The 25,559-nt window shown below is 37.4% G+C and overlaps 2 protein-coding genes across 4 annotated transcripts; both read left to right on the top strand.

The window, feature by feature from the left end:
• Positions 1–1,391: 1,391 nt before the first annotated feature.
• acss2 (acyl-CoA synthetase short chain family member 2) lies at positions 1,392–17,641 on the top strand. Of its 3 annotated transcripts, none has more exons than XM_028010070.1 (19): positions 1,392–2,131; positions 4,556–4,751; positions 4,993–5,084; positions 7,110–7,213; positions 7,293–7,365; positions 8,281–8,356; positions 9,529–9,634; positions 9,865–9,903; positions 11,742–11,879; positions 13,332–13,502; positions 14,491–14,624; positions 14,699–14,831; positions 14,916–14,972; positions 15,101–15,181; positions 15,261–15,369; positions 15,450–15,518; positions 16,335–16,511; positions 16,628–16,702; positions 17,025–17,641. In XM_028010070.1, exons 1-19 carry the CDS (start codon positions 2,005–2,007, stop codon positions 17,150–17,152), a joined length of 2,085 nt encoding a protein of 694 aa, XP_027865871.1. In that variant the 5' UTR covers positions 1,392–2,004; the 3' UTR covers positions 17,153–17,641. The 3 variants fall into 3 exon arrangements, with proteins under 3 accessions (XP_027865871.1, XP_027865869.1, XP_027865872.1); XM_028010068.1 differs by having other exon boundaries at positions 9,862–9,903; XM_028010071.1 differs by lacking the exon at positions 9,865–9,903.
• Positions 17,642–19,706: 2,065 nt separating this feature from the next.
• Positions 19,707–25,559, top strand: LOC114140294 (L-rhamnose-binding lectin CSL3-like). Its single transcript, XM_028010075.1, has 9 exons — positions 19,707–19,782; positions 20,897–20,929; positions 21,001–21,060; positions 21,825–21,957; positions 22,211–22,314; positions 23,979–24,047; positions 24,131–24,263; positions 24,382–24,485; positions 25,330–25,559. Exons 1-9 carry the CDS (start codon positions 19,722–19,724, stop codon positions 25,344–25,346), a joined length of 714 nt encoding a protein of 237 aa, XP_027865876.1. The 5' UTR covers positions 19,707–19,721; the 3' UTR covers positions 25,347–25,559.

Genomic DNA, 25,559 nt, shown 5'->3' with positions numbered 1-25,559 from the left:
ATTAATTTCTTATGATTTTACATTTTTGTTACACTTCAGTGTTTCTAATCTACTAGCAGAACTCGTATTAAAGTAAGAATAGCACTATTTGAACATATTTTACAAGGTAACCCGTCTAAGAAGTTAGGCAACAAAGTGTCAAAAATTATTTGGTAAAAAGCTGAGTCGAGTACTTAGTAACTAATCAGAACATCTGACAGACAAAAATATAAAGTTATGTCCAAATTCTGGGTATTTTGATTAGTTCAGGCAGAAAAAATATTTTCCAAATCAATTTTTTCCTCCTAAAAGTAAATTAATTACACAAAGTTACTCCACTAAATATATAATTAATACCCACTCTTTGCAGAATTGTTTAATTCAGCCACCTTGAAAGCGTGATGGTTAAAGTTTTCTGCAACCTAAACTTTGCCTAAATCACCGCTAAACCTTTTTTCAGCTGTTCGTCCTAAAAACATCGAAAACTTTTAAAATGCTTCTAGTATAACGGAAAGAAGAAGAGAGGTTAAAACTATTCATCTGGAACTTATGAATAAAATTTTAAAACATTTTTATTTTATTTTATTTTTTTATTTTATCATTACTTCGCACCGGTTTTGCTACTCGAAAGTGGGTGTGACGCCTTAGCATGATCTAAGTTTCAATTTCCGAGTTGACCTGAACGCAGCGTTTGCCCTTGCTTGTCACTGGCATGATGCCAATAAGAACATTAACGGGAAGTTGACGAATATTTGGACAAAATATAGATTATGTGGTTTAAAGCAAAACATCTTAAATGTATATTATTTAGTATAATTTTAACTTGTTTTGACTGTAATGATTTAACAGGGCAACCGAAGTTGAAGTTGGCTTCCTATTGTCGGTTGCGAGTCGGGAAATGGTTAAAGGGCAAATCCACCTCATTTTCACACACCAAAGCAGCTTTACCTTGCTTAAATTTAAAAGCTACATTACGTAGACTATTCAAATCTAGGCTAGATTATTCTACACTAGTAGTAAAATAATTAAAACTTAGTTAAAAATCAGTTAATGAATGCAATACTTTGTGATTTGGTATTCCATCCATCCATCCATTTTCTGTTCACCCTTGTCCCTAATGGGGTCGGGAGGGTTGCTGGTGCCCATCTCCAGCTACGTTCCGGGCGAGAGGCGGGGTACACCCCGGACAGGTCGCCAGTCTGTCGCAGGGCGTGATTTGGTATTATAGTTTTTAAACTATAATTAAAGATACTCAAGGTAGGACAAAAATAGATGGAAGTGCTTTATAGGAAATTTCTCTAGTCGGAAGCTAGTCAGAAGCCAACTTCAGTTTTGTATGTGGGAAAACACTGTTAATTCGGAGCTTTCATAATGAGCACGTGAATGCCCCCCTGAGCTCTGATTGGCTCTGACTCGGAGCCAAACAGTCCAGCAGCAGAACACGCTTGCAACAAACAGTGAAGAAGAGACGCACAAAGAGTTAGCGCTACGGCTAAAAACACTTTATTTTCGTTACATAGAGCTATGCTGAATGAAAGCATGTTTTTATGTAATGATTAAACATAACGTGGTTCGTTTAGTGTAACACAGAGCGGGCTTTTTAACGCATGAACTCAACCTGCCTTTTTCTCCTTAGCTTAGCTGGTTAGCTTAGCTGGTGTCAAACCTTTTTACGTCCGCGTTCACCCAGGAACGACGAGACGCTGAAGCTGCGTAGAAGCTACAGCTGACTTGGGTTTTGTTTTATAAATCAAACAGCGTGTGTTTTTGGGCTCAACGGCTACAGCTTTTGAAGAAAAAGCGTCATAATTCGCCCTGCGAAACGAGGAAGTCTGAATGAAATCTGCATTGAGTTTGTTCGAATTTTTGCACTTCGCGCGAGATTTGACACTTCGCCCGATGAGTTAAGTTTGTTTCTATGAAAGTACACCAGAACAGGGTGCTTGAAACTGGATTTCCGTGGAAATATCAGGCCGACCTGTCCACACTTTGACTTGTGTTCGTGGGGAATAAATTGGAGCCAACATGATTCCCGATAAAGCCCCGCAGGAGAACGTCTTCCACTGCTCCGAGGACCTAAAGAAGGAGTCCCACATCCCCAGCTTTGAGAAATACAAGGAGCTCTACATCCGCTCCATAGAGAACCCAGATGGTGAGTATTAATTTAAGCTACAGAATAGATGAATAATTAATGCTAAAAGTGAAAAATCTCGTGAGAAGATGTAAAAGATAGCAGGGGTGTCGCAACCTGCAGGATTGCATCTCCACACCCAGTAATACATCCGCATTGCTCTGGTACCAGACAGGATCAGTGAAAGGTCGGAGTTTCTCCAGGAATTTCCCAGTTTTCACACTGAAACGTTTCAGTTTACACTGAGGCGAGAATCAAACCCAGAAACGCAGATTTCTCAGTAAGTTTAGCTCCTATTTCAGTACAAACACGGAGTTATGCTTTGATAATTGGAGCTTTACAACAGAAACAGTATTAAGCATGCATATTCACACAGAGGTAAACATAGAAATAATACTAACAATATTATTATAATATTATTATATTTGTAATAATTATAATATGTGGGATTCCGTGGCTGTAGCCTTTTGAATGAACTGGTCCAACCTGTCTTATGTTAATAGTAATTATTAGTCTTGTCACAATGACACATTTTCACATTGTCCCATTGTAATAAACGATGATATTGTTTTGAGTCCATTTTGAAGTAATATGATAATAATAGTGGCATAATAATGGAAGAAAACAAAACATTCTCAAAGATCAATAAACTTTAAATTCTATTGAACATTTAACTCGGGATCTGGAGGACATAAACAAATCCAAAATATATAAACAAAACAACAAATAAAATGAATTATGAAGTTGTTGTAAGCAAGATTGTCCTTAAAAAAACAAACTACAACAAAAAACGTCTAGTTGAGACCAAAACACCAAACTGAAGACTTTTATCATCCAGTTTGTGATGGAAAGAGAAAAACAATAAATCATGCAAGTTGAAATTATTGAGTTGTTTTAATTTATCATTGGATTGATTTATTTCTCATTGCAACAGGCTTTTGTAGTCCTGTCACAATAAGACGATAAATTGTCCCAGAAATGATTGTGATAAATGATAATATTGTCATTAAATAACAATAATGGCAAAGTTCACACTCTTAAAGATTGAAAAAACTTTTATTTCTAAATACCATTTTGCACTCCAAATGAAAATGTTTAAATAGATAAAATAAACAAACAAAAGCAAAAATTAAAATGGGTTATAAAGTCTAGCTAACCAACATTTTAAAAAAAATTAAAAATTGTCTGTTTTCAATTCGACAAGGAAAACAGGCAAAAGTTTCAGGTAGTTCAAACTAACTAGTTTGCTCTGGGTGCTAAATGTTTGCAACATTTTTCAAAATGGCGACTTTTCAATGACGGTAAAAAAGAACATCTTTTTAACGATTGTTATTGATCTCATTTGAACTCATCTATTGATCGGCTGATTTCTTGCTTATTGTGACAGGGTTAACTGGACTTCCATCCATTTCTTCCTGTAGTTACTGTTGGTTCACATTTAAAGCCTGACGACCGCTGAAAGATTTGTCATACAGTTACAGAGAGGTTTAATATTTACTTTAAAATAAACAATAAAGTTAATGAGATACTTTTTGGCTGGTTATTATGTCTCATATCTTACATTAGAACCAAAGGAAATGTTGCCGATGACTTGTTGAGAAAATCTTAGATACCAACTGGTTTCATTATTTTGCAGAACATGATACATCCACTTCCTCTTGCAAACCCGTTTTAAAGCCTCACATAAAGTTTGAAATGTTGCACGTATGCAGTTATCCCAGCTTTCTGTTTTATTTTTTTATTTTTACCCAGTTACTTCCTGGTTCAAGGCTCAGTGTGTCTTTATTGTCTCCACAAAAGACCGTTTGATTGCGCTAACTCATAAACGTAAAACGCTCTTTGGCAGTGATATAAATTTACTCCTGTGCACATTTACAAGGCAGATGATTGCAGGAAGAAATAAGTGTGAGCCATTTTCTTGTGTTTTACTACAGACATGCAACCTGTTGGGACTTTATCACAAACTTGCAGCTTTAATGAATCATTGATCTCTGCTCATTGCTGTTCAAACTACTGAATTAACTCAACTATAAAAATCAGCTACACATTCAGAAAACATTCTCAAAGATCAATAAACTTTCAGTTTTAATGAACATTTATCTCTGGTACTGGAGGACATTTTAAATATCCAAAATAAATAAACTTCCTGTCATTTGATTATGATTTCATCCAGGTATTTGCATTTCCTGAGAAATTAATTATATATCCAACAGTCATGCTTTGTATTTTTGAAAAACACAAATTTTTATATTTTTAGCCAAATTCCTGGACGTTGTGCATAAAGAGCAGGATTTCCATTTGTCTTGTCCCATCAGGTTATGGTTCTGAACTGAACCGGAATAATATTTTGTTAATAACTATGATACATTTTTCTGTATTTCAAATGTGAATTTCTTCAAAAACACAGCGGTGCCTTTCTGTAATTGTCATGTTTCTGCGCCGCAGAGTTCTGGGGTGCCATTGCTAAAGATTTCTTCTGGAAGACCAAACACACCGGTCAGTTCCTGGACTACAACTTCGACGTTACCAAAGGAGAAATCTTCATCAAGTTCATGGAAGGAGCCACCACCAACATCTGCTACAACCTGCTGGACCGCAACGTCCACGAGAGGAAGCTCGGAGACAAGATCGCCTTCTTCTGGTTAGTGGAGCGCAGCGCTAAACGATACGGCCGAAAAACGGATCGGAATATGAGAGTTTTATAACTGATCATATCAATAATTATTGATTATTTTTGGTTTGTTTAAGTATCTAAAATACAGCCAAACTGGCGGAGTGACCTTTCCTGTTTTATACACAGTTTTCTCTCCATTCTGTAAGAAACGATAAAAGAAACCGGTCAGATGTTGGTATTTATTTTTCTTTACTGTCTCTTACTCCAGGGAAGGCAATGAACCCGGAGACGACTTGACCGTCACCTACAAAGAGCTGCTGCAGAAGGTCTGCCGGTTCGCTAATGTCCTAAAATCCCAGGGTAAGTCTCGTCTACCTGCTTTAAACATCTGATCTGCCACTGAGCCTTTCAGGGGGTTTTCACACCAGTTTGATTGGGGACCAAAATTGCAACATTTGTTAATTTTTTTTCTGTCAAACAAACAAAACCCTTTGGAACCTGTTTCCCTCCTGGCCTGTGGGGGCGCTGCACCAAGATATACAGAAGGAAATGACACAAGGACCTCTGAAGACACTGAGCATAACTTCCTTCTTTACCAAATGTGAACAAAAATGGAGTGGCATCAGATTTTAATGGTTGGAGGATTTCTCTTTAGTCTTTGGTAATAAAACACAAGTCATTTCTCCTGCTATAGCTAGGCTAACACATTTGGATTTACCCAGAATGCCCTGCACTGTAGTTCACTTCCTCCTTAGCATCCACATATAATATACGATCACCTTTCCAGCTCCTGGCGTAATGACATAGTAATGCAAGTTCACTTTCTCGAAGATCAGTAAACTTAATATCTGACAAACACAACACTAGAAGTGGAAGACATTTTATATGTCCAAAATAAACAAAGAACGACAATTAAAATAGCTACTAAAGTCTCTGAAAAAGTGGCCAGTTGAGACCACAGAACCAGTTTGACTGAGATGTTTTTAAACCCGAGGATAAAACCATGTATGACACAGACATCTGCCAAACTGGGCCGTTGTAACCAATGGGAAAATTCAGCTGGAGTTAAATTGTCCCGAGACCTCAGCCTTGAGGAACCCCAACTGCTTTACAGTTACAGTCACTGAATTACACAAATGTATCCTTTTGCAGTTTCACTGTGTGTAAAAGTTGTATTTTCTGACCTCCATTATTGAACACATAATCAGTTTCTTTCCAGTAAATTAGTGTTAAATTCATTTAACGTACGAACTTGTTACATTCTGTAAAGTCCCAGCGGATTTTGGCAGGAACCTACTTCTATGGTTTTCTGGCTCTTTAACGGTTGTCTCTCATGCAATGAAGTTGCTACACCATCTGCAGAGAGCATGATGAGGAAATTTACTGAAATGTTTGCGTCCTCACAGATTATGAAAGCTGGTTTCATCACAGTGACAGTTTTTTTTAGCTGCTGTAGGAAATAAACTGTTGCTGTTCAGAGACTTTCTGCTTCAAATCACCAAAATCCTGCAGCTGGTTCTAAAGGTTTTTAAGAGGGAGAGGCTGGGCAGTCTGCTCTAATAAAAAGCTGAATTTTATTCTGTCCCAAAGTTTTTCTTCCATCCAACATGTTTTAAATTAGTTTTGACAGAATAATGAATAATAACCTGTTTGGTGTCTCTCACCACTTCCTGCCTTTCTGTCTGTTTAGGGCTGCAGCTAGTTATTATTTTAGTAATCGATTATTAAAATATTCAATCACTCAGGCGATCAATCGGTCATACTCGTGATTAATCGGAATAATCAGACATGGCTGCAGCTAGCTATTGTTCCTCAGGCAGTTGATCAATTATTTTGATGATTGATAAATTAATCTGATAAAAAAATGCCACATTCTGCAGGTTTTCATCTAACTGCTAAAGTCTTTTTATACAAAATTGGAAATACATTAAAAAATATAAATATACAAAAATAAATAAAATTCCTTTTTACATAAAACATGTTATTGCCTAAAATGCAGTAACGTAGCAAAGGATGCATCTTCAACTAAGTACTTAAATCAGCTCTTTCTGATTCACTTACAGTCTGTTGATCGTTTCTCCAATTGACCAATTAATAATTGGATAGCAAAAATGCTTAATTCTCAAAAATGAGAATTGTACAGAATTTGACCCATTTGAAGCTGAAACTGTGGCACTAGAGGATTCTGGGTAGAACAGCTTTACAGACAAAGAAGGTCTTTTTTACAGTTAATAAAAATGTATATATTTTTGGTTTAATTACTGCCACATAACTGTTGTTTTTTCAGCAAATGGGCTTTTTTTGAGTCTGCATACTTGATCATCGATCACTGAATGATCGATTAATCACGATTAACCGTTTCAACTTTTGTGTTCTTGTGTGCAGGAGTGAAGAAGGGCGACTGCGTCTCCATCTACATGCCCATGGTGGTGGAGCTGGTGGTCGCCATGTTGGCGTGCGCCCGCATCGGAGCCGTCCACTCCATCGTCGTGAGTTTACGAAACATTCCTGCGAAGTTCGGCTTTGTTTGACCGTAGAACGTGTGCGTAATCCCACCGCTGCTCCCAGTTTGCAGGTTTCTCCGCCGAGTCTTTGTGCGAGCGGATCATCGACTCTCAGTGCTCGCTGCTCATCACTGCAGGTCAGTTTGAACCAGAAGAATCCAGTTTAAGCCAGAACCAGAACCGGCTAACTTCAGGGAGCCGAGTCGCTGCTGAAGTGCTGATTCTGAGTCTGTAATCAAAGCCTAATCTGCCAGATTAGTCTGGGGTGAAAAACTTAATCCAGCCTGCAGAAGCTCATTTATTCTTATGTTTTCATTCATAAATAATGTTTTGGTTTTATAAAAGAAATAAAGAAATTACTGACCTCAGGACACAGAAATTTGCAGACAGCTACTTTTTCACAGTTTTTACAGGAGAATAAATTAATTATGTTCCCTTTTGCTAACTTAGTGACTTTTCAGACCAAAATAATTGGTACCGGCTAAAATCTGAATCCATTCATGCTTTTTAAAGATCAGTAATCGTCCGTAAAACTGTAATCGTAGTAGTAACTAAATACATTTACTCAGTTACATTTATTTGAGTAACTTCTTGGGAAAAAAATTACTTTTAGGAGATTCTTTTCTGTATTTTTACTTGAATAAAATTTCTGGATCCTCTAATTATTATTTTTTTGCCTGATTTTATTTTGTAATTATGTTACTTATATGAATTGTTTTCATTTGAGTCTTTAAAATACCAAAATTTCCACTTAACTTTATATTTTAGTACGACTGATGTAAATTTTAAACATTAAATAATTGATAATTTGATCAGTTACTGGAGTAGACTTTTTACCAAATGTTGTTTTACTCTTACTTGAGTAAAGATATGTTAAGGTATTAAGGTATGTTGAGGTAGTGCTACTCTTGAGTGTAATTTTCAGCTCTTGTACTCTCCTCTGCATGTGAAATGTTTGTCTTTCTGTAAAAAGTCTCAGCTGGAGTTAAAAGTTTTGTGTTTCTGGTTTGAACGGAGCGTAAACCTTCTGGCTCTTTGTGTTTCCATGTCAGACGGTTTCTACCGAGGAGATAAGCTGATCAACCTGAAGCTCTTAGCTGATGAAGCTCTGCAGAAATGTAGAGACAAGTAAGCGGCAAATCCCCTTATTCACACCCCAGCACACACACGCACGCACGCGCACACGCACGCACGCGCACACACACACACACATTAAGCCGCAGCTCTGCTGAACTGTTAAAATTTCTTTTGATTTTTATTGATTATTCTGACAATTAAATGGTTAATCTGCTAACTTTTCATTAAATACGATATTAGAAATACAAATACTGAACAAACATATAATTAAAAGAATTTTTTAAAATAGGAAAACAAACATTTTATTCCCTATAATGCATTTCTTTAGAGAACGATTGATTATTTGTGGCAAAGGATACATCTGCAGCTAAAAATGAAAACTAAATAAACGCTTAAATAAAGCTTTCATCTGGTGACTCTTAATGAACAGATTAATAATTTGATGTAAAATGAGTTTAATATTAGATTTTCTTTTCCACAGATTTTGAACCGGGTGAAACTCAAACTGCAACTTGATTAGTTTTGGGCAAAACATATTTTTATTTTTACTGCAGGTTGGACAGAAAACAAAGTCCTCCTGAAAATACAGACAGAAAATGTAATTAAATTCAATTTAAAACATATTATTTATCCCCAGGGTGATAAAGGCTCAGGAATTTCTTTGTTTTTTTCAAGAAATTTTCCACAATTACTCTCAAAAAAAAATTTCAGCTTAGAAGTTGCCTTGTTTTTTCTAGACATTTTCTGAGATTTTCAACTTCTGAAGCTGAGAAATTTTTATTTTCGGAAATTTTTCACTTGCTAATTTGTTTTTACTTTTGCAGTTTGTGTGTTTTTTTTATTTTTTCAAAATTTCTAAGATTAAGCTAAAATGTCTGAGTTTTTTTTTCTTACAAAGTATCAACCTTTGAAACTGAAAAATTTCCTTGTTTTTTTTTCTAAGAAATTCCTGAAATTATTCTGAACATTTCAGAGTTTTCTTTTGTGCAATTATTTGACATTTGGAGCTATTTTTTTTAAAAAGAAAAATTCTAGATTTTTGTGGAAATTTACACCTCTTTTTTATATCTACCTAATCTGACCCCAATACAACATCATACTTCTTCTTTGTGTTGTTTATGCCATGAAAAAAGTCTAATCTGGCAGATTTTTGATGCTGTTGCAAGGCGCTGCGTGCTCACAGTGAGAGGGTGAAGTGAACATTTAGTTGTTGTGTTTTGCAGAGAATTTCCACTGAAGAAGTGCATAATGCTGAAGCACTTATCGAAGGAGCCGGAGGCAGCGGGAAGACAGTCTCCTCCCGCCAAGCGAGTGTGTCCAGATCTGGAGGTGAGGAAACGACGGATCGTTTATCCAAGTCAAGCCTGGCTGCAGCAGAAGATGCTAACTTTATGGTCTTTTTTTCCTTCTGCATTCGTCCTAAAAGCTTCTCAGTCTTCATCTGCCATGATTTGATTTGGTGTCCCTGGTTTTAATTATTTTTGTTGGCGGGTTTCCTTTCCCCATTAACCTCTCGTTCCTTCTGTTTTGCCTTCCCCTCCCTCACTCCCATCCAGCAGGAGAAAAGGAAAGTAAAGAAAACGCATCCTGTTCCTAAGGTATTTCCATCTCCATAACTAAAATCCTCCATGTCACCTTTTGGGGTTTTGTTTGTTTTGTAACAACATCTCTTTGGTTTCAATCAAACACTTCACTGTTTTTGCATCACTTTGTTTCTCTTTAGCTTGAGATCAGATAGAAACGTCTATCAGTTCATCTCAATAAATCAGACCACCGTTAAAGTTTTTTATTTCCACAATTCAGCTTAAAAGTAAATCTCAGAAATGTTATATTTGGCCTGTAGCCATTAGCGAGACTGCTGACTGTCATTGGGGCTGCATCCCATCATGACAATGGAAAGTTTAGTGGAGTAAATTTTCATAAATGTAAATAAAATACATAGCCATGTTGTTTACGCTTCAATGCATCCTGGTAGATGAAATATGCTAGGTGCTAGCAGTGCTAGTCAGAACAGTAATTCCTGCGCAGTGAGTAACGTCCAGCCCTTTCAGTTTGATCCGGAGCGAGAGCAGATGAAGATGAGGATGACCAAACGGAGGAAGAGGAGAAAGTCGGATGAAAAATCTGATGTTTGTTCTGCTGCTGCTTGGAAATGCTAGAAGAGCAGGTGCTAAAAAAGCTAGCTGTGAACTCAAGCTGTTTACGGTTAGCATTGGGATCAAAATATTTTCTTAAATATGTCAAAATGAAAGATTGAAAAAGACTGAAAGATTCTTCATTGTCACTTTAAATATTCATTTATTATCTTCCAACTTGTTTTGATTTTTTGTTAGCTCCTGCTAACTATATTAGCTCCTGCTAACCATGTTAGCTCCTGCTAACATAATAAACAGAAGCTCACAAACTGATCACGTTTGTTTTTCAATTCAGTTTAATTAAATAAAAAAAATACTCTATTGATACCAAAGGTTATTGATCATGTGTCTATTGTGAAATATATTGTTATTGATTAATTGTCCAGCCTTAAAGATACACAATTTTAGAAGCAATTCATGTTTTTTACGTATCATTTACTACCATTTTTCTATGCTTAAAAACAAGACCAGATTAATTGTATTACAATTTTTAATGTGTTAAAATTGGTGTAGTTTATTAATCAAAATTAACACGTTTATGTCCCGGCACACAGAACCAAAAGGAAGTAGAAGATCATAAACCAGTTAATCAAAATAGTGAAAAGAAATCAGAGTAAGAACATGTAGTTACTTTTTTCTGGAGTTTCTCTTCGTCTGAAAAGCAGCTGGACAGAAAAGCTTTTCTTATCCCAGTTATTAAGTTTGGCCCATTAAAGAGAATGAAACGAGTCCACAGAGCCAATAATTTAATCGTTCTTTGGCGTTTGACCTTTTCACGTAATTTTAATAAAACATGTTACCCAGCCTGGGAGGAAGACTGCGCCATTAGCAGATTGAAGAAATCCCAGTAATGACTGAGGACTGAAGGTCGCTGCAGAGGTCGTCCTCATGAGACGGACGTTTCTGGAGATTTACTCCTTAAAGGAGCAGCGCTTCTGTTCTCCTCCTGATTGATTTGTGGCTTTGCTACAAACTCACCAATCAATGAGATGAAGCCATAAACTCTGCAGGCTCCTAACGCCGAACTGGCCCACTTAAAGTAATGAGAAATGCAGCCTAAACCATTGCTGTGTCATGCTTGTTTTAATGTCATTTTTCCTCATTTCTGTTTAATTTCCTTAAATTTTGTTTCTGTGGCTGAGCTCTGGTGTTCACTAACATTAACTAATGAGGTATTTGTAATTTCAGTCACTGCTTCCCACTTATTAGATGCAAATATTAGCTGCTAATTTGTAACTTTCACTTGTTTTCTTCTCGTCCAGGGTTGTTTTTCCTCATTTCTGTTTTGTTTTCTGCTCCAGGTGCCCTGGAACCCAGACGTTGACTTGTGTTGGCACTCTCTGATGAGTGGAGCTGCAGACGAGTGCGAACCCGAGTGGTGCGAGTCTGAAGACCCGCTCTTCATTCTCTACACCAGCGGCTCCACCGGCAAACCCAAAGTAAAGGAAGCAGACACAAAACAATCCCTCCTTTTTTATTTTAGATTTTTAGAATCAAATTCAATACACTAGAACAGAACATTTATTTCTTTGTCTCATTTGACGTTTATAATAACAGAGTAAACAAAAATTAGTTGGGGTTCCTCAAGGCTGAGGTCTCGGGACATTTTAATTCAATATTTGTATGTGTCCTATAGCGCAGATTAAAGAGCAACTGCACCTCAAATCAACAATAAGAGCCAGAAAGCCATAAAATTAGGTCCCTGCCAACATGACCTAAAGTTTTACAAAATATTTGTACATATGCTTATAAAGTAATAAGCTTAAGTTGGCCATCATTTACTGAAAATAAACTTTTTTATGTCCAATAATGGAGGCCAGTAAATGTAAAAATTACACAGAGAAACCAAAAAATGTGTTTCTTGGTGTCATTTGGCGATTCTTACTGAGGAAACAGCAGAAATCTGGGGTTCCTCAAGGCTGTGGTCTCGGGACACTTTAATTGAATCTCTGCATGTAGCCTATAGTTCAGATTTACTGATGTTGCTGCCAATATATTGTGCATCTCTACACTGCAAAAACACAAAATCTTACCAAGGATCTTTGTCTAGTTTCTTGTGCAAATATGTTATTATACTTTGCATAAGACAAAAGCAACTTTTCAGAAAGATCAATTTTTTAAAGTAAATTATTGAATATTGATATATTTTTTTAAAGTGCTAGTTTCAGAGGAAGATTGCTTCACTTAAAGCTGCAGTATGTAGCTTTTATAAGAAAAAAAACAGTTACATAAATATGTTTTTTAGATATTTGGAGCAGATAATCAGTGAAAGGATCAATCTCCTTCACTGCCTCACCTGAACTGCTGAAGAAATTCAACTAAAGCAACCAATCAGAGCCAGGAGGCGGGTCTTAGCGCTGTCAATCACCCCTATGTATGAGCAGGAAAACAACTTATTGTTACTGAAAACCTGTTTATCCACAGTCATTGGTGGCTATGCTAACTAGCATTAGCATTCATAACAGACTTTGCTAGCTGTAGCTTAGTAGAGAGCAAGGGGAGATGGAAACAGGTGATTGACAGCACTAAGACCCGCCTCCTGGCTCTGATTGGTTGTTCCTAGTTAGGGGAAAAGGCAGATGAGCTAATTTTTTCCAGTTTAATTATCTCATATGGTACCGTTATGACATAATGACAGTTTCAACAAATATGTAAAAAAGTAATAATAATAATTTTATATAAAACATTAAAAATAAAATCTGCCAGTGGAACTAGTTTTTCTTAATCTATATTCTAGATTTATAAGCTCATTTATCTTGCTGAAAAGTTACTTTTGTCTTATTTAAGGTACTAAGATATTTGCAGTATAAACTAGACAAAAATACTTGGTTGGATTTAGTGTGTTTGTGTTTTTGCAGTGTAACGCAGCTACACTGGTTTCCTCTCTGCAGGGCGTTCTTCACACGGTCAGCGGATACCTGCTCTACGCCGCCACCACCTTCAAACTGGTGTTCGACCATCAGCCCGACGACGTCTTCTGGTGCACGGCGGACATCGGCTGGATCACCGGCCACTCCTACATCACGTACGGACCGCTGGCCAACGGCGCCACCAGTGTGTTGGTGAGGAACCGTTAATTTATCTCACTTTTTCCACCCTTTAGTTTGTAGAAACAGTACCAAGGCTTTCAGTTTCCTGTGATGGCAGCTGAACTTTTATTGTTCACTTTGATAAGGAAGTTGCTCCAATGTTAATGATTTATTTCTCGTTATCGCCATTCCTGCTAACGCCGCGGATTTCATTCTGAGAACAAAGAGTTTAATACATTATATTAAGGAAATCACGTGTTTTTATTTAGATTTGACTTCATATTTTCAATTGTAATTTAGTTTTGATCAGTTTAAGCCATTTGCTTATGACAACAGAGTATCTTTGTGAAATTACGAAAATAAAGTCATTAATAGCAGTAGAATAAAGTTCCAATGTTACCAGAATAAAGTCATAAAATTATGTTTGATTTAATGAGAGCAAAGTTTTGAGAAATTATCAACATCTGATGTGAACAGCTCAATAAGTTTTAATCATTTCTTTAAAATGGAAAGATGAAACAGTTTGTAAAATTTATACCACAGTAAAACTTCACCAGATGATCAACATTCCCCATTTAAAAAATAAAGTTGCTACTTTATTCTGCTAATATTACAGCTTTATTTTGGAACACTGGGAGTTTATTCTCGTATTATTACGACTATTATTTTAATAAGATTTTTTTCTTTTTATTACAACTTTATTGTGGAATATTCAGAGTTTATTCTTGTATTATTACGACGCTATCCTGATATTATAACGTAAATCTTCTACGTTTTCTCACATTATTATCAGTTAATTCTCATAATATTCTGGCTTTTTCTCATATTATTTTGACTTTACTCTCAGTATCATATATTTCTCGTAATGTTATTACTCAACTCTGTTTAGTTTGTAATATGAACATTTATTACACGTCCAGTTAGTTTTTTCTTTCTCTCGTTATTTTATTTTGGAGAAATGTTTTTCCTCTTCCTGTTATGTTGTTGCCATGGTGACGTGATCTCCTCTCTCTGCTTCCAGTTCGAGGGTTTGCCTACGTACCCCGACGTCGGCCGCATGTGGCAGATCGTGGACAAATACCAGGTGACGAAGTTCTACACGGCGCCAACCGCCATCAGGCTGCTGATGAAGTACGGCAGCGACCCGGTGCAGAAGTGAGCGACCCGTTTCCGATCCAACTCGGAGACACGAACGCGTCCTGAATTGGCTTTCTTTGCTTTTTTTAAAGGCACAAACGCAAATCGCTGAAGGTTCTGGGAACGGTGGGCGAGCCCATCAACCCGGAGGCGTGGCAGTGGTACCACGGCGTGGTGGGGGAGAAACGATGTCCGATCGTCGACACCTTCTGGCAGACTGAAACCGTCAGTACTGACCCGACCTGTCGGGCTGCGTCGGTGTCGCCATGACGACCCACTTCAATCCCTCTCTGTGTCTTTGGCTTTCAGGGTGGACACGTGCTGACTCCTCTGCCGGCAGCGACGCCCATGAAACCCGGATCTGCTGTGAGTTAACGACCCAGTTCGTTTACTCTGTAACTATATATATATATATATATGTATATACAGTATATGTGGGTGTGTGTGTATGTGTTTTTGATAAAATGTCTAAACATGTGACTTTCTGTCCTCAGACGTTTCCGTTCTTCGGCGTGTTGCCGGCCATCTTGAACGAGTCTGGAGAAGAGCTGGAAGGGCCGTGTGAAGGATACCTGGTCAGGATTAAATATGTTGTTGTCTTGCCGTATATTTTCCTCCGTCGCCTTGTGTTGATGGCGTTCCGCTTCTCCGCAGGTGTTCAAGCAGCCGTGGCCCGGCGTGATGCGGAGCGTTTACAGGGACCACGAGAGATTTGAAGCCACGTACTTCAAGAAGTTCCCGGGATATTACGTCACCGGGGACGGTGAGACACGGTTATTTATATCTGCATCAGCCGTTCAGGAGTCATCCTACTCTGTCCTCATCACCTGTTTCTACCGTAAGGTTGCCGTAGAGACAAGGACGGATACTACTGGATAACTGGGAGGATAGACGACATGTTGAACGTCTCAGGTACGCTAGCCGATCAAACTCGCTCTCATCAGAGCGGTCATAATGATTTGGAAGACCCTGGAGTCTTGAAATATGTGGAATTTAAGTTTGGATAATTAGCTGCTGATACTAATGCTAGCATAACTAGCATTGCTAATGATAGCATTAGCAACAATAATTGTTATTATGTTAGCAGGATAGCTGATATTATCATATTTAATGCTAGGAAAACTTGTGATTTAATGCTATTGTTAATTAACTTGGGCAGTGTTGCAGACCCAACTAGTTAAGTTAGCATAACTAGCATTAGCATTCACAATTGGATAACTAGCTAATGCTTGAATTCTAATGCTATAATTAGTATTAGATAGTTAATGCTAATGCTTGGACTACCAGCATGATTAGCATTACCTATGCTAATGCTGTTATAACTAGGACTAGCTACTTAAGGCTAATGTCATTACCGCTCTTCCTGCTAACTTAATACAGTTTGTCACGTAAATATTTAATTCTTAAAGAAATAACTTAGTATTTGAGAACAGGATCAGGACCAAGGTTAATGTTAATGCTAACTAGTCTTAGCATCGGTAATGCTAATACTAGATTACTAGCATTAGTTAGACTAGCTAATGCTATTTGGGTACACAAATGTTCAAATATAATGATGTTTCTTTTTTTAAAATTCAGCATATAATGCTAAATTTTACCTTCATGTTATAGCAAGGCAGTCGGCCATCTTGATAGAGCAGAAAACTTATTAATCACAGCTTATCAATTAATCATCTGACTCTGTTTTACCGTGGTCTGACGGTATATTTTCTGCTGCTCACCCTCCAGGTCACCTGCTGAGCACGGCGGAGGTGGAGTCAGCCTTGGTGGAGCACAAATCGGTCGTCGAAGCCGCCGTGGTGAGCCACCCTCATGCTGTGAAGGGAGAAAGCCTCTACTGCTTCGTCACGCTGAACGACGGCGTGGCGTACAGCAAGGCGCTGGAGGCCGAGCTCAGGAAGCAAGGTGGGTCTGAACCGGGCCGAACCAGACAGGACAGGGGGAGAACCAGGGCGGAACCAGACAGGACACGGGCAGAACCAGGGCAGAACCAGTCTGATCTGTTTCTGTTGTGTCTGCAGTGAGGGAGAAGATCGGCGCCATTGCCACTCCAGACTACATCCAGAACGCGCCCGGACTTCCCAAAACCCGATCCGGTAAACGCTCCCCGCACAAAAACACAAAAGTTCAAATATTTCTGTTTATTTTTCATTGGAAATATGTTGAAATAAAACAAAACTAACCTACAGGTAGCTTTTCAGCCACATAGAGGAGTTTGTTTTACATTAATGATTCAGTTGGCAGTTAAATTTACTGAGAACAATAAATGTTCCCCACATTACAAGTGAAATAATCTGTCACTGAAACTTTTTCATCAATATCAAACAATTATTTACTTGGTAAGACTTTGTGTTTTTGCTAGTTTAGCTTAGCTTTGCAGTGTAATCTGCGTGTAAACAAACTTTGTTGTGTTTGCAGGAAAGATCATGCGGCGGGTGCTTCGTAAAATCGCCTGCAACGATAATAATCTGGGCGACATTTCCACGCTGGCCGACTCGTCCGTCGTTGACGAGCTTTTCAGGAACCGATGCACCACCACAGCGTGACGACGCCCCCTGGAGACTCACCACAGGAAGTGCAGAAGAAGAGCCGGCGCTGCTGGAAATATTTCCTTCTGACGTGGCGGCGGCAGAACGCTGCAGCCAATAACTCAGCAACAACTCAGAGGTAGCAGCTCAGGGCGTTCAGAACCACCGGGGCGGCTTCTTCTTTATTCCTGGTTTCTGCTAGAAAACAGTCGAGTTTCTCTAACGGTCCAGTCAAATCCAAGCCATAATACCATAAATACCCTGAATAACGTTTTTAGCAAGCTTTATCTGTTATTTTAAAAACAAAATGTGTCTGTAACCATTTTTCTTCTTGTTTGTTTTTATTTGAACTGAATTTAATCACATTTTGTTGGGTGTTTCTGAGTGTGAACCTGTGTCTACGTCCGTTGGCTGGCAGAAACTACACTGCAAAAACACAAAAAGCAGTTTTGCAAATATGTTAGTTCACTTGTAATACGAAAAAAAAAACTTACAAGTAACTTTTCAGCAAGAAACAGCTGCTTATTAAAGCAAATAATTCCTTAATATTTCTAAAAAAAAGAACTACTTTAACTGGCAGATTATTTTACTTAAAACAAAGTGTCATTTTTCCCACCGATATTAAGGAATTATTTACTTAAAACAAGCTCATCTAAAGTTAACTTATAAGTTAGTTTTGTCTTATTTCAAGTGTACTAACATATTTAGAACAAACACTAACCAGAATTACTGGGTGGGATTGTGTTTTTGAAGTGTAGAGAAGAAGTCTATCTTAAAAATAACAACAAAACTCATCTTGGAACAAATAAAAACAAACCTTTAAAAATGTAACCTTTCACTCTGAAATCAGACGTAACAAATTAAATCTGTGTTTTGTGAGGAAAGCTGGTGAATTCAGTAGCTTTAGTTGTAAATATTTGCGTGATTTAAACTCAAATTTAACAGAATTGTCGCTGTGACTGCTGAATGGGAAATGTTTATTTCCATAAAATATCCACTCATGTTTTATTTCATCTGTTGGTTTGAAAGCTGTTTAAAAGCAGCTGGAGAAATTAAACTACACACACTGTACATGCACGTCGTTGTGGATTTTTATTTTTTAATGTTTGTTTTCATGTGCAGCCAGGTGTGATGTTTGCTTTTAAGGCGAACCAGAACGGCCGTTGGTCTGTGCAAACTTTAAATATGCAGTCATTGACTCACGTCCAACAACCCAAAGACACACAAAACTAAACCTACAAACCTCAGACAAAATGACGGAGCGTCTTTTTGTTCCAGACGATCCAACAAACATGCAGTGGTTACAGAAAGAATATGAGATTAAATAAAGGTCTCATATTATTTCTGTAACCACTGCATGTTTGTAATATGCAGTTTGTTTGTTTACAAACAACAAAAAATAAAGGGATATTTCGGTTTTTCCTTTTTAATTTACAAACATTTCTATATTTCAGTTTTTTTCTGTCGAGATAAAAGACAGTGAGTGTACATTCATGAGAAATAATATTAACTTTTTTGATTTTAGAAATTGGCTCCAATGAAACAGTGAAAATTTTAAATTGGTCTGAATGTTTTCTGTACTCAATTAAACCTGAATAAATACAACAGGCAGTTTTAAAATCATGGTTTTATTTATAAACTACTGTAAAACCGCCTCATTTAAGTCATGAATTAAATTTTGATTATTATTGATTATAAATCATGATTTGGGTCATGATACAATTTCAATTAAATTACAAAAACTTAGAAATAATAAAACTTAATCTCATGTCTCAGTAAATGTTTATGACTTCAGTCATAAACAAACTGAATAAATGTGGAGCTTTTATTAATTCACAAGTTATTTATTTTTATTTACATTCCAACAGAATTTAAACTTTTACCTTTTTTTAATGACTCCAACATTTTAACTGAACTTTGCTCTGTGGCGTCCAAACTTGTTACAACATGAACCAGAATCCCAAAGTTTCAAGTCTTTGGGGTCCTTATTGTTTTTCTCAGGAATAAATGAAACACCTTGGCCAGGGGCGCATCTAGGTTTTTTTCTCACAGGGGCAGGAAGGGGCACAAACCTTCATCATGTGACTTTGCGTTTTTGAGAAATAAACCAATTTTGATGCAAATAAAAAATCCTAATCCTAAAACCTTTTGTTGAAAAAACTGCCGTGTTTCCATTGAGCAAATTTATTTTCGAAATGTCAAATTGTGCAATTATTGATGCAAAGTTCCTGGATAAATGTAACTTTCAATAACTTCTTCCTTTTTGTGAAAACCAAACATTTTTAAACTATTTAGCGGTTTTCCGTTTCTTCCCGGATGATTTCTGAAAGTTTCCTGATTCTGTCGTTGCTTCAAGATTTAAACTTTCCATCCATCAGACGTACGGCAAGCCCTTTCTGATCTTATGCAGGCTGCATGCGTGTCAGGAGATGACAGAAGTTGTTTGACTGTGAGAATGGTACACAAAGTGACACCAAGTTAAACAGAGTATCAAATTTACCAAGCAGTTTGTTTTGGTGGAGAAAGTGACGGAGGATTATGGGATGGATTTCCTCCTTGGGGGCTGGGAACAGAGAACGGCTTAAATATGAGCGACCAGCTTCTCCCAGCATCCATCCAGCTCTCCGTCATGCTCTGCTCCACGCTCGGTGAGTACCCCGACGATTTAATTCAATCTGCTTTAACTATTTCAATTCTACGGACTGCGGGAGAGAAACACACACGAGTGAAAGTTAAGAGTTTGAAATATTTAATGAAAAGTTGTTTATTTTTAACTGTTACTGCACTTCATGCTTTGTTTTGTGGGAATAAGATTTCCCAGTGAAAACTGGGAACTCTGGTCTGTAACTGGTGGGTGAAACGTGCAAAGAAGCACAGCTGGAGCTGTTTCCTTCTCAGATTATAAAACTAATAGATAAACAGATCAGTTAGTTTTTAAAAACAAAACTGTTTAAAAAAGGCAAAAAGAATAACATTTATTATATTTAGCATAAATATCCTGAATTTAAAATGTTCATAAAATCTTTAGCAGTTACAGCAGGATGTCATCAGCATACAGTTTATTTTGGGGAACGTGTGCATATATAATAATATGATTTAATTTGATCTAATAAAGAATTCATATCTAATTAGCTTCCTTGACTTTCATAGACGATTATAGCAAGACGTCATCAGTATACCAGCTTATTTTAGGGAAGATGTATGTAATGTATAATATAATATTGATTTCAAAATGTTAATTCATTTGCCAGATAGAAATGATTTTGGTTTGGTCATGTGCAGCGGTTTCAGCTCACCACCCTGTGGAACACCACACATTGCTACAATACAAACTAAAAGATACAAACAACTTAAATTGGTCATAATTAATCAATTTTAGTGCAATAAACTTTAATAGTAGGATCTAGTGGAGGGGAACTCAACTCTCAGGTCCGATAAAACAGGACAGAACATTTTTTCTGCTTTAAATCCCGACTGAAACTCTGGTTGGTTATTGAACATAATCTTTAAAATAAGAATAAATCTCTTTATCAACAGTTCAGTTTATCATTAATCAATTAACCAAAGAATAAAGATATTTTATTCTCTAGTCTTCACAACAAATAATTCTTACTATTGGGATCATATGTACATGAATTTATAACTAAACTGTCAGCCTGAATGCAGATTGAATATTCTTAATAATTTCCACTGAATCCTGCTGAACTTTCACCTCATTATAAAAAATCTCACAGCTTTAATAAAAAGTTTTTTCTCTTCTAGTCCTGACGGTATCATGTGTGCTGATAACTTCAGGTAAAAAGACGCTCTACGGCGCGTTGCTCGTTAGTTTTAATTCCTGGTGACTGACGGCGTTTTATTTGCAGCTGGCTCCCAGAAGCTTCACGTTGTGGCGTGTGAAGGATCAGTGGCTCAGCTGAAGTGTGGTGAGATCACCGGGTTTGTTGGTTCTGCTTCTAACTGGAGTTATTATCTTTGGAACGATCCAGAATCAACGCAGCTTCAGTTCTTACAGCTGGAAACCAGAGATCAGGATGAACTCCGAGCCTTCAGAGCCACATAAAGATGGTTCCAAAACCGGCCTCCTGTCACCTGAAGAACATTTTCAGCATTAAAGGACCAGCTGACCCAGAACGCTGCTGCTGGCGTTCTGACCAAAACCAGGAAAATAGAGCACCTCACCCAGTTCTACCTCACCTAGTTCTACAGTCCTTCACTGAGAGAACAGACTTTAAACTACTGCTGGTAGTTTATAAATTACTGAACGGATTAAAGGCTGCTGCTGGATCACCCTTCCAGACCTCTCAGGTTCTGGTTCTGGTTCTGCTCTGTATCTAGAACAGAACCAAACATGGAGAAGCAGCATTCAGCTTCTATGCATCACAAATCTGGAGCAAATGTTCAGAAAACTGAAAAACAGCCAAAACACTGAGATTCTTTAAATAAAGGCTACAACTCACCTGCTCATAGTTGATTTTGAAACATAATAAATTAAATATTGACCATTATATTTGACATGTTTTGATGATGGCACTCGACAAAATGTAAAGTTTGTTACTGGCTTCTTAATTGGTGACTGCATGATGGTTTCATAACTTTTTATTTTTGTGTTTTATGATGTAAAGCACTTTGAACTGCCTTGTTTGATTGTTTGGAGCTTAAAACCTCCGTTTCCAATCCTCTCTGTCAGAGAACGGTGAGGTTATATCTGTGACCAGTGCTACATACGGACGTAGAGACCAGAAGACATGCATCGCTGGACGACCCACCAACCAGATAACCAACGTCCAATGCTCCAGGAGCTCAGACAGCGTTGGCCAGAGGTACAGAAGTTCACCTTTTTGTGTAGCAGATAACCAACGTCCGATGCTCCAGGAGTTTAAGCATCAACCCATTTGGACGTTTTAGAAAATCGTTTGGTACACACATGATCTTTGGGAAGGTGTTTCCCAAAGGCAGCAGCTCAAATATAGTTGCTGAGAGGTATAAATGTTTTTGTTGGGGTCAAATTGACTTCCAATGAGATGATTCTGGATTAAATCTCTAATCCTCGTTCACTTGAACATCCATCTTCAGCTGCAACGGGAAGCAGAGCTGTTCTATCACAGCAGCAAACTCTGTGTTTGGAGATCCCTGCGCTGGAACCTACAAGTACCTGGAGGTGGAGTACAAATGTGAAAGTAAGTAAAGGTTGAAACACTTGGATTTGACAAAGTCAGGGATGCAAACAATTAATCAACTGATTAGGTTTATTAGATTAAAATTAGTTAGATTCTTTTAACTCATAATATCTGTTTAGACCAGGGGTGCCCAAAGTGGGTCCTGGAGGGCCGGTATCCTGCACGTTTTAGTTCTCTCCCTGGTTTTACCAACAACCTTTTCAGCAGGTCAGTTTTCTTATTAGGCCTCTAACAAGCCGTCATTGGATCCAGGTGCGTTAAACCACGGAGAAAACTAAAACATACAGGATGCCGGGCCTCCAGGACCCACTTTGGTCACCCCTGGTTTAGACCTTCTTTAGTGTTGTAGTTTGGCCGCCGTCCAGCAGAGGGCGCCGCTGGTCTTCCTAAAACAGCCGGTTGAAAACAGAATTAAAGATGGCGGCCATATCAGAACGGGTAGCGGTTAAAACACTTTAAATCTGACAGGAGCGCAAAAATCTTGCAAAGTTCACAAAACTTTTAACTTTTTCTCATTTTGTCACATTAAGACCGTTAGGCAACAGGAATCGCATCCATTCAGCTTATTGATGAATAAGATTAATAATCTTTAAAGTTTTATGGCACTATCCGGACTACCTGGATTCATTAGCTAAACAGGCTAGCAGACGTGGGTAGTAACTAGTTACATGTAGCTGAGCAACCTTTTGGAAAAGATTTATATTAGGAGTATATTTTTCATTGTAACTATTTTTTATGAGGTTTACTTGAGTAAAATTTCTGGATCCTCTGCCCTCTGGGAGTAACTTCACTGAATGAAGAAAAAAATTATTTTAAACAAAAATTCACCTGCAGTTTTTCATTAGTTTTTAATTAAAAAAAATTTGAAAAAATGCTTATTTTGCCTGACTTTGTTATTTTGTAATTATGAATTATATTCATTTTTTATCTTTAAAACACCAAACTTTCCCTGTAACTTTGTTTTGGACCGTCTGATGGTGTAATTTTTAAATATTAAATAATTGATGTTTTGATCAGTCGCTCAGTAGTTGAGTCGCCTTTTACCAAATGCAGTTTGATCAAAGTTTCATGTGTTTAATTTGGGTTTTATTTGCAACAGAAAAGCAGAAATTAGTGCAAAATTAGCAGCTGGTTTATTTTTGGAGTATCGTAGTAAATGGGGTTGAAGACAAATTTGTGCCACAATTTCAGAAAAACAATGCTCTAAACTAAATAAAATAAAAAATAATTAACAAATGAGAAAATTTATCAGTAAATCATTTTACTCCACTAAACCTTTGTTATTAGATATAACTGCTCGTTGTTGATGTTTTCAGTTAAAAGCAGAAAAATACAATAAAAATATTAGCTTTGAATTTAACAATCATTAGCTGTTTGAGTGGTAAGGTGTGACCAGAGAACAAAACATCATGTTTTCTTTGCTGTGTTTAAACATGTCGGCCATGTTCCCCCTCACTCACTAACGATGTTTTATCAGCAGCTGGATTAAGAGCAGCCGCCTTCAACCAATGAACCGAGTCAAACACGAAGGTTCTGCTGGACCTCCACTCTGTTTTTAACTCTAATGAAAGCATGGAGGGCCGGGCTTTCTCCAATTCCACCTCTAACTTTGTATTCAGAGTCCTGACGGGTCATTAATGTGATCTGGATCTCTCTTATGACAGACCCTGAAAGAAAACCTCAGAGTGGTCCCACTGTGGCATGTGAGGGATCAGTGGCTCAACTCCAGTGTGGTAAGATCACTGGTTTTACTGGTCGGTTCTGGAGCCTTACACCAGGAAAATGTCTCTCCAACGTTTCCTCTTCTCTTTGCCAGACAAAGGTGAGGTTATATCTGTGACGAGTGCTACATACGGACGTAGAGACCAGAAGACATGCATCGCTGGACGACCCGCCAACCAGATAACCAACGTCCAATGCTCCAGGAGCTCAGACAGCGTTGGCCAGAGGTACAGAAGTTCACCTTTTTGTAAATGTTTATAAAACTGGATCTAAATGTGTGAACTAGGAGGTCCACAAAGATAAAAATCTAATTTTATTGGAAACTGACTTGATTTGAATCCACAGATGCAACGGGAAACAGCTTTGTAACGTCGAAGCCAGTAACTCGATGTTTGGAGATCCCTGCGTTGGAACCTACAAGTACCTGGAGGTGGAATATATTTGTTACGGTGAGTTTAGGTTTGTGCATAAACTAAAATTAGTTCAACTAGAGTTAGCTAAAAGCCTATGAATAGCATGTATGCTATCACTACCATGTTGGCCAACACTGATTTACTCCTTGTTAGGTTGACGTTTTGTATCAAAGTTAGCTTAAATCTATGTTAGCTAAAATTCTAACATCAGAATAGTGACTGTTGGTAGCATGTTGACCTACAGCAAACAAATAGACCTTAATTTGGGGATATTTACAGCGACATACTCCATCTTGTTGGCAAACTACGTTGTATAAACTAAAATTAGCTAAGCTAGTTAGCATGCGTGCTATTTATAGGATTCTAGCTATCACTAGCACATGACCTACAGCAATAGAAGTGTATGAGCTACAATGCTAATATTAGCTTAAATACTACCATTACCATGTTGGTCATCAATCACTAGCATATTGGCTAACTTTGGCTCCATTCAGTGTACAAACGTTAGTGTATGAGCTGAAACTACATGCTAACATTAGCTTGTGGGCCCAGTGGGGAGACATTGTCCACTCAAAATGTGAAATACTGAAACACTTCTTCCAAAAAAACATTTTATTCTGAGAAAATCTGCTTTAACAAAGATGTAGTTTTTTGGGTCTGAACATTTATGCAGCCAGGTTGTTGCAGCTTTTTTTCTTCGAACAGATTTTAAATTTAATTTAAAATATTTTTTTTAAAATAAACTTCAAACATTTTATTAAAGAACATTTATTTTTCTTGGCCCTCGAGTGTTTTCAGCTCAACAATTTTGCTTCTAATGGAAAAAAAAGTTTCTAAAGTGTTTAAAAGTTATATTGATATTTTCTTTTTCTTTTTGCAGCTTTTCTGACTGGGTGAAACCGTCATCAGGTCTCCTGTGTTCTGGATGAAATTCATAATAATCAGGAATATCTACAGCATTGATTAGCAGCTTAATGTCTCTTCAAATTAAATTTAAATACTTTATTGGTGTCAAGGGGAAATTTTCTACTCTTCTCTTTCTTTTAAGTTTTCTCAACCTGTTTTGCTTTTTTATTTCAATTTTTCATGAATAAACCTGACTTGCATTTA

Source organism: Xiphophorus couchianus, chromosome 24 (assembly GCF_001444195.1).
Source record: "Xiphophorus couchianus chromosome 24, X_couchianus-1.0, whole genome shotgun sequence".
Lineage (NCBI taxonomy): Eukaryota > Metazoa > Chordata > Actinopteri > Cyprinodontiformes > Poeciliidae > Xiphophorus > Xiphophorus couchianus.
Note: the sequence above shows the minus strand (reverse complement) of the source record. Positions and strands in the feature narration are given on the sequence as shown.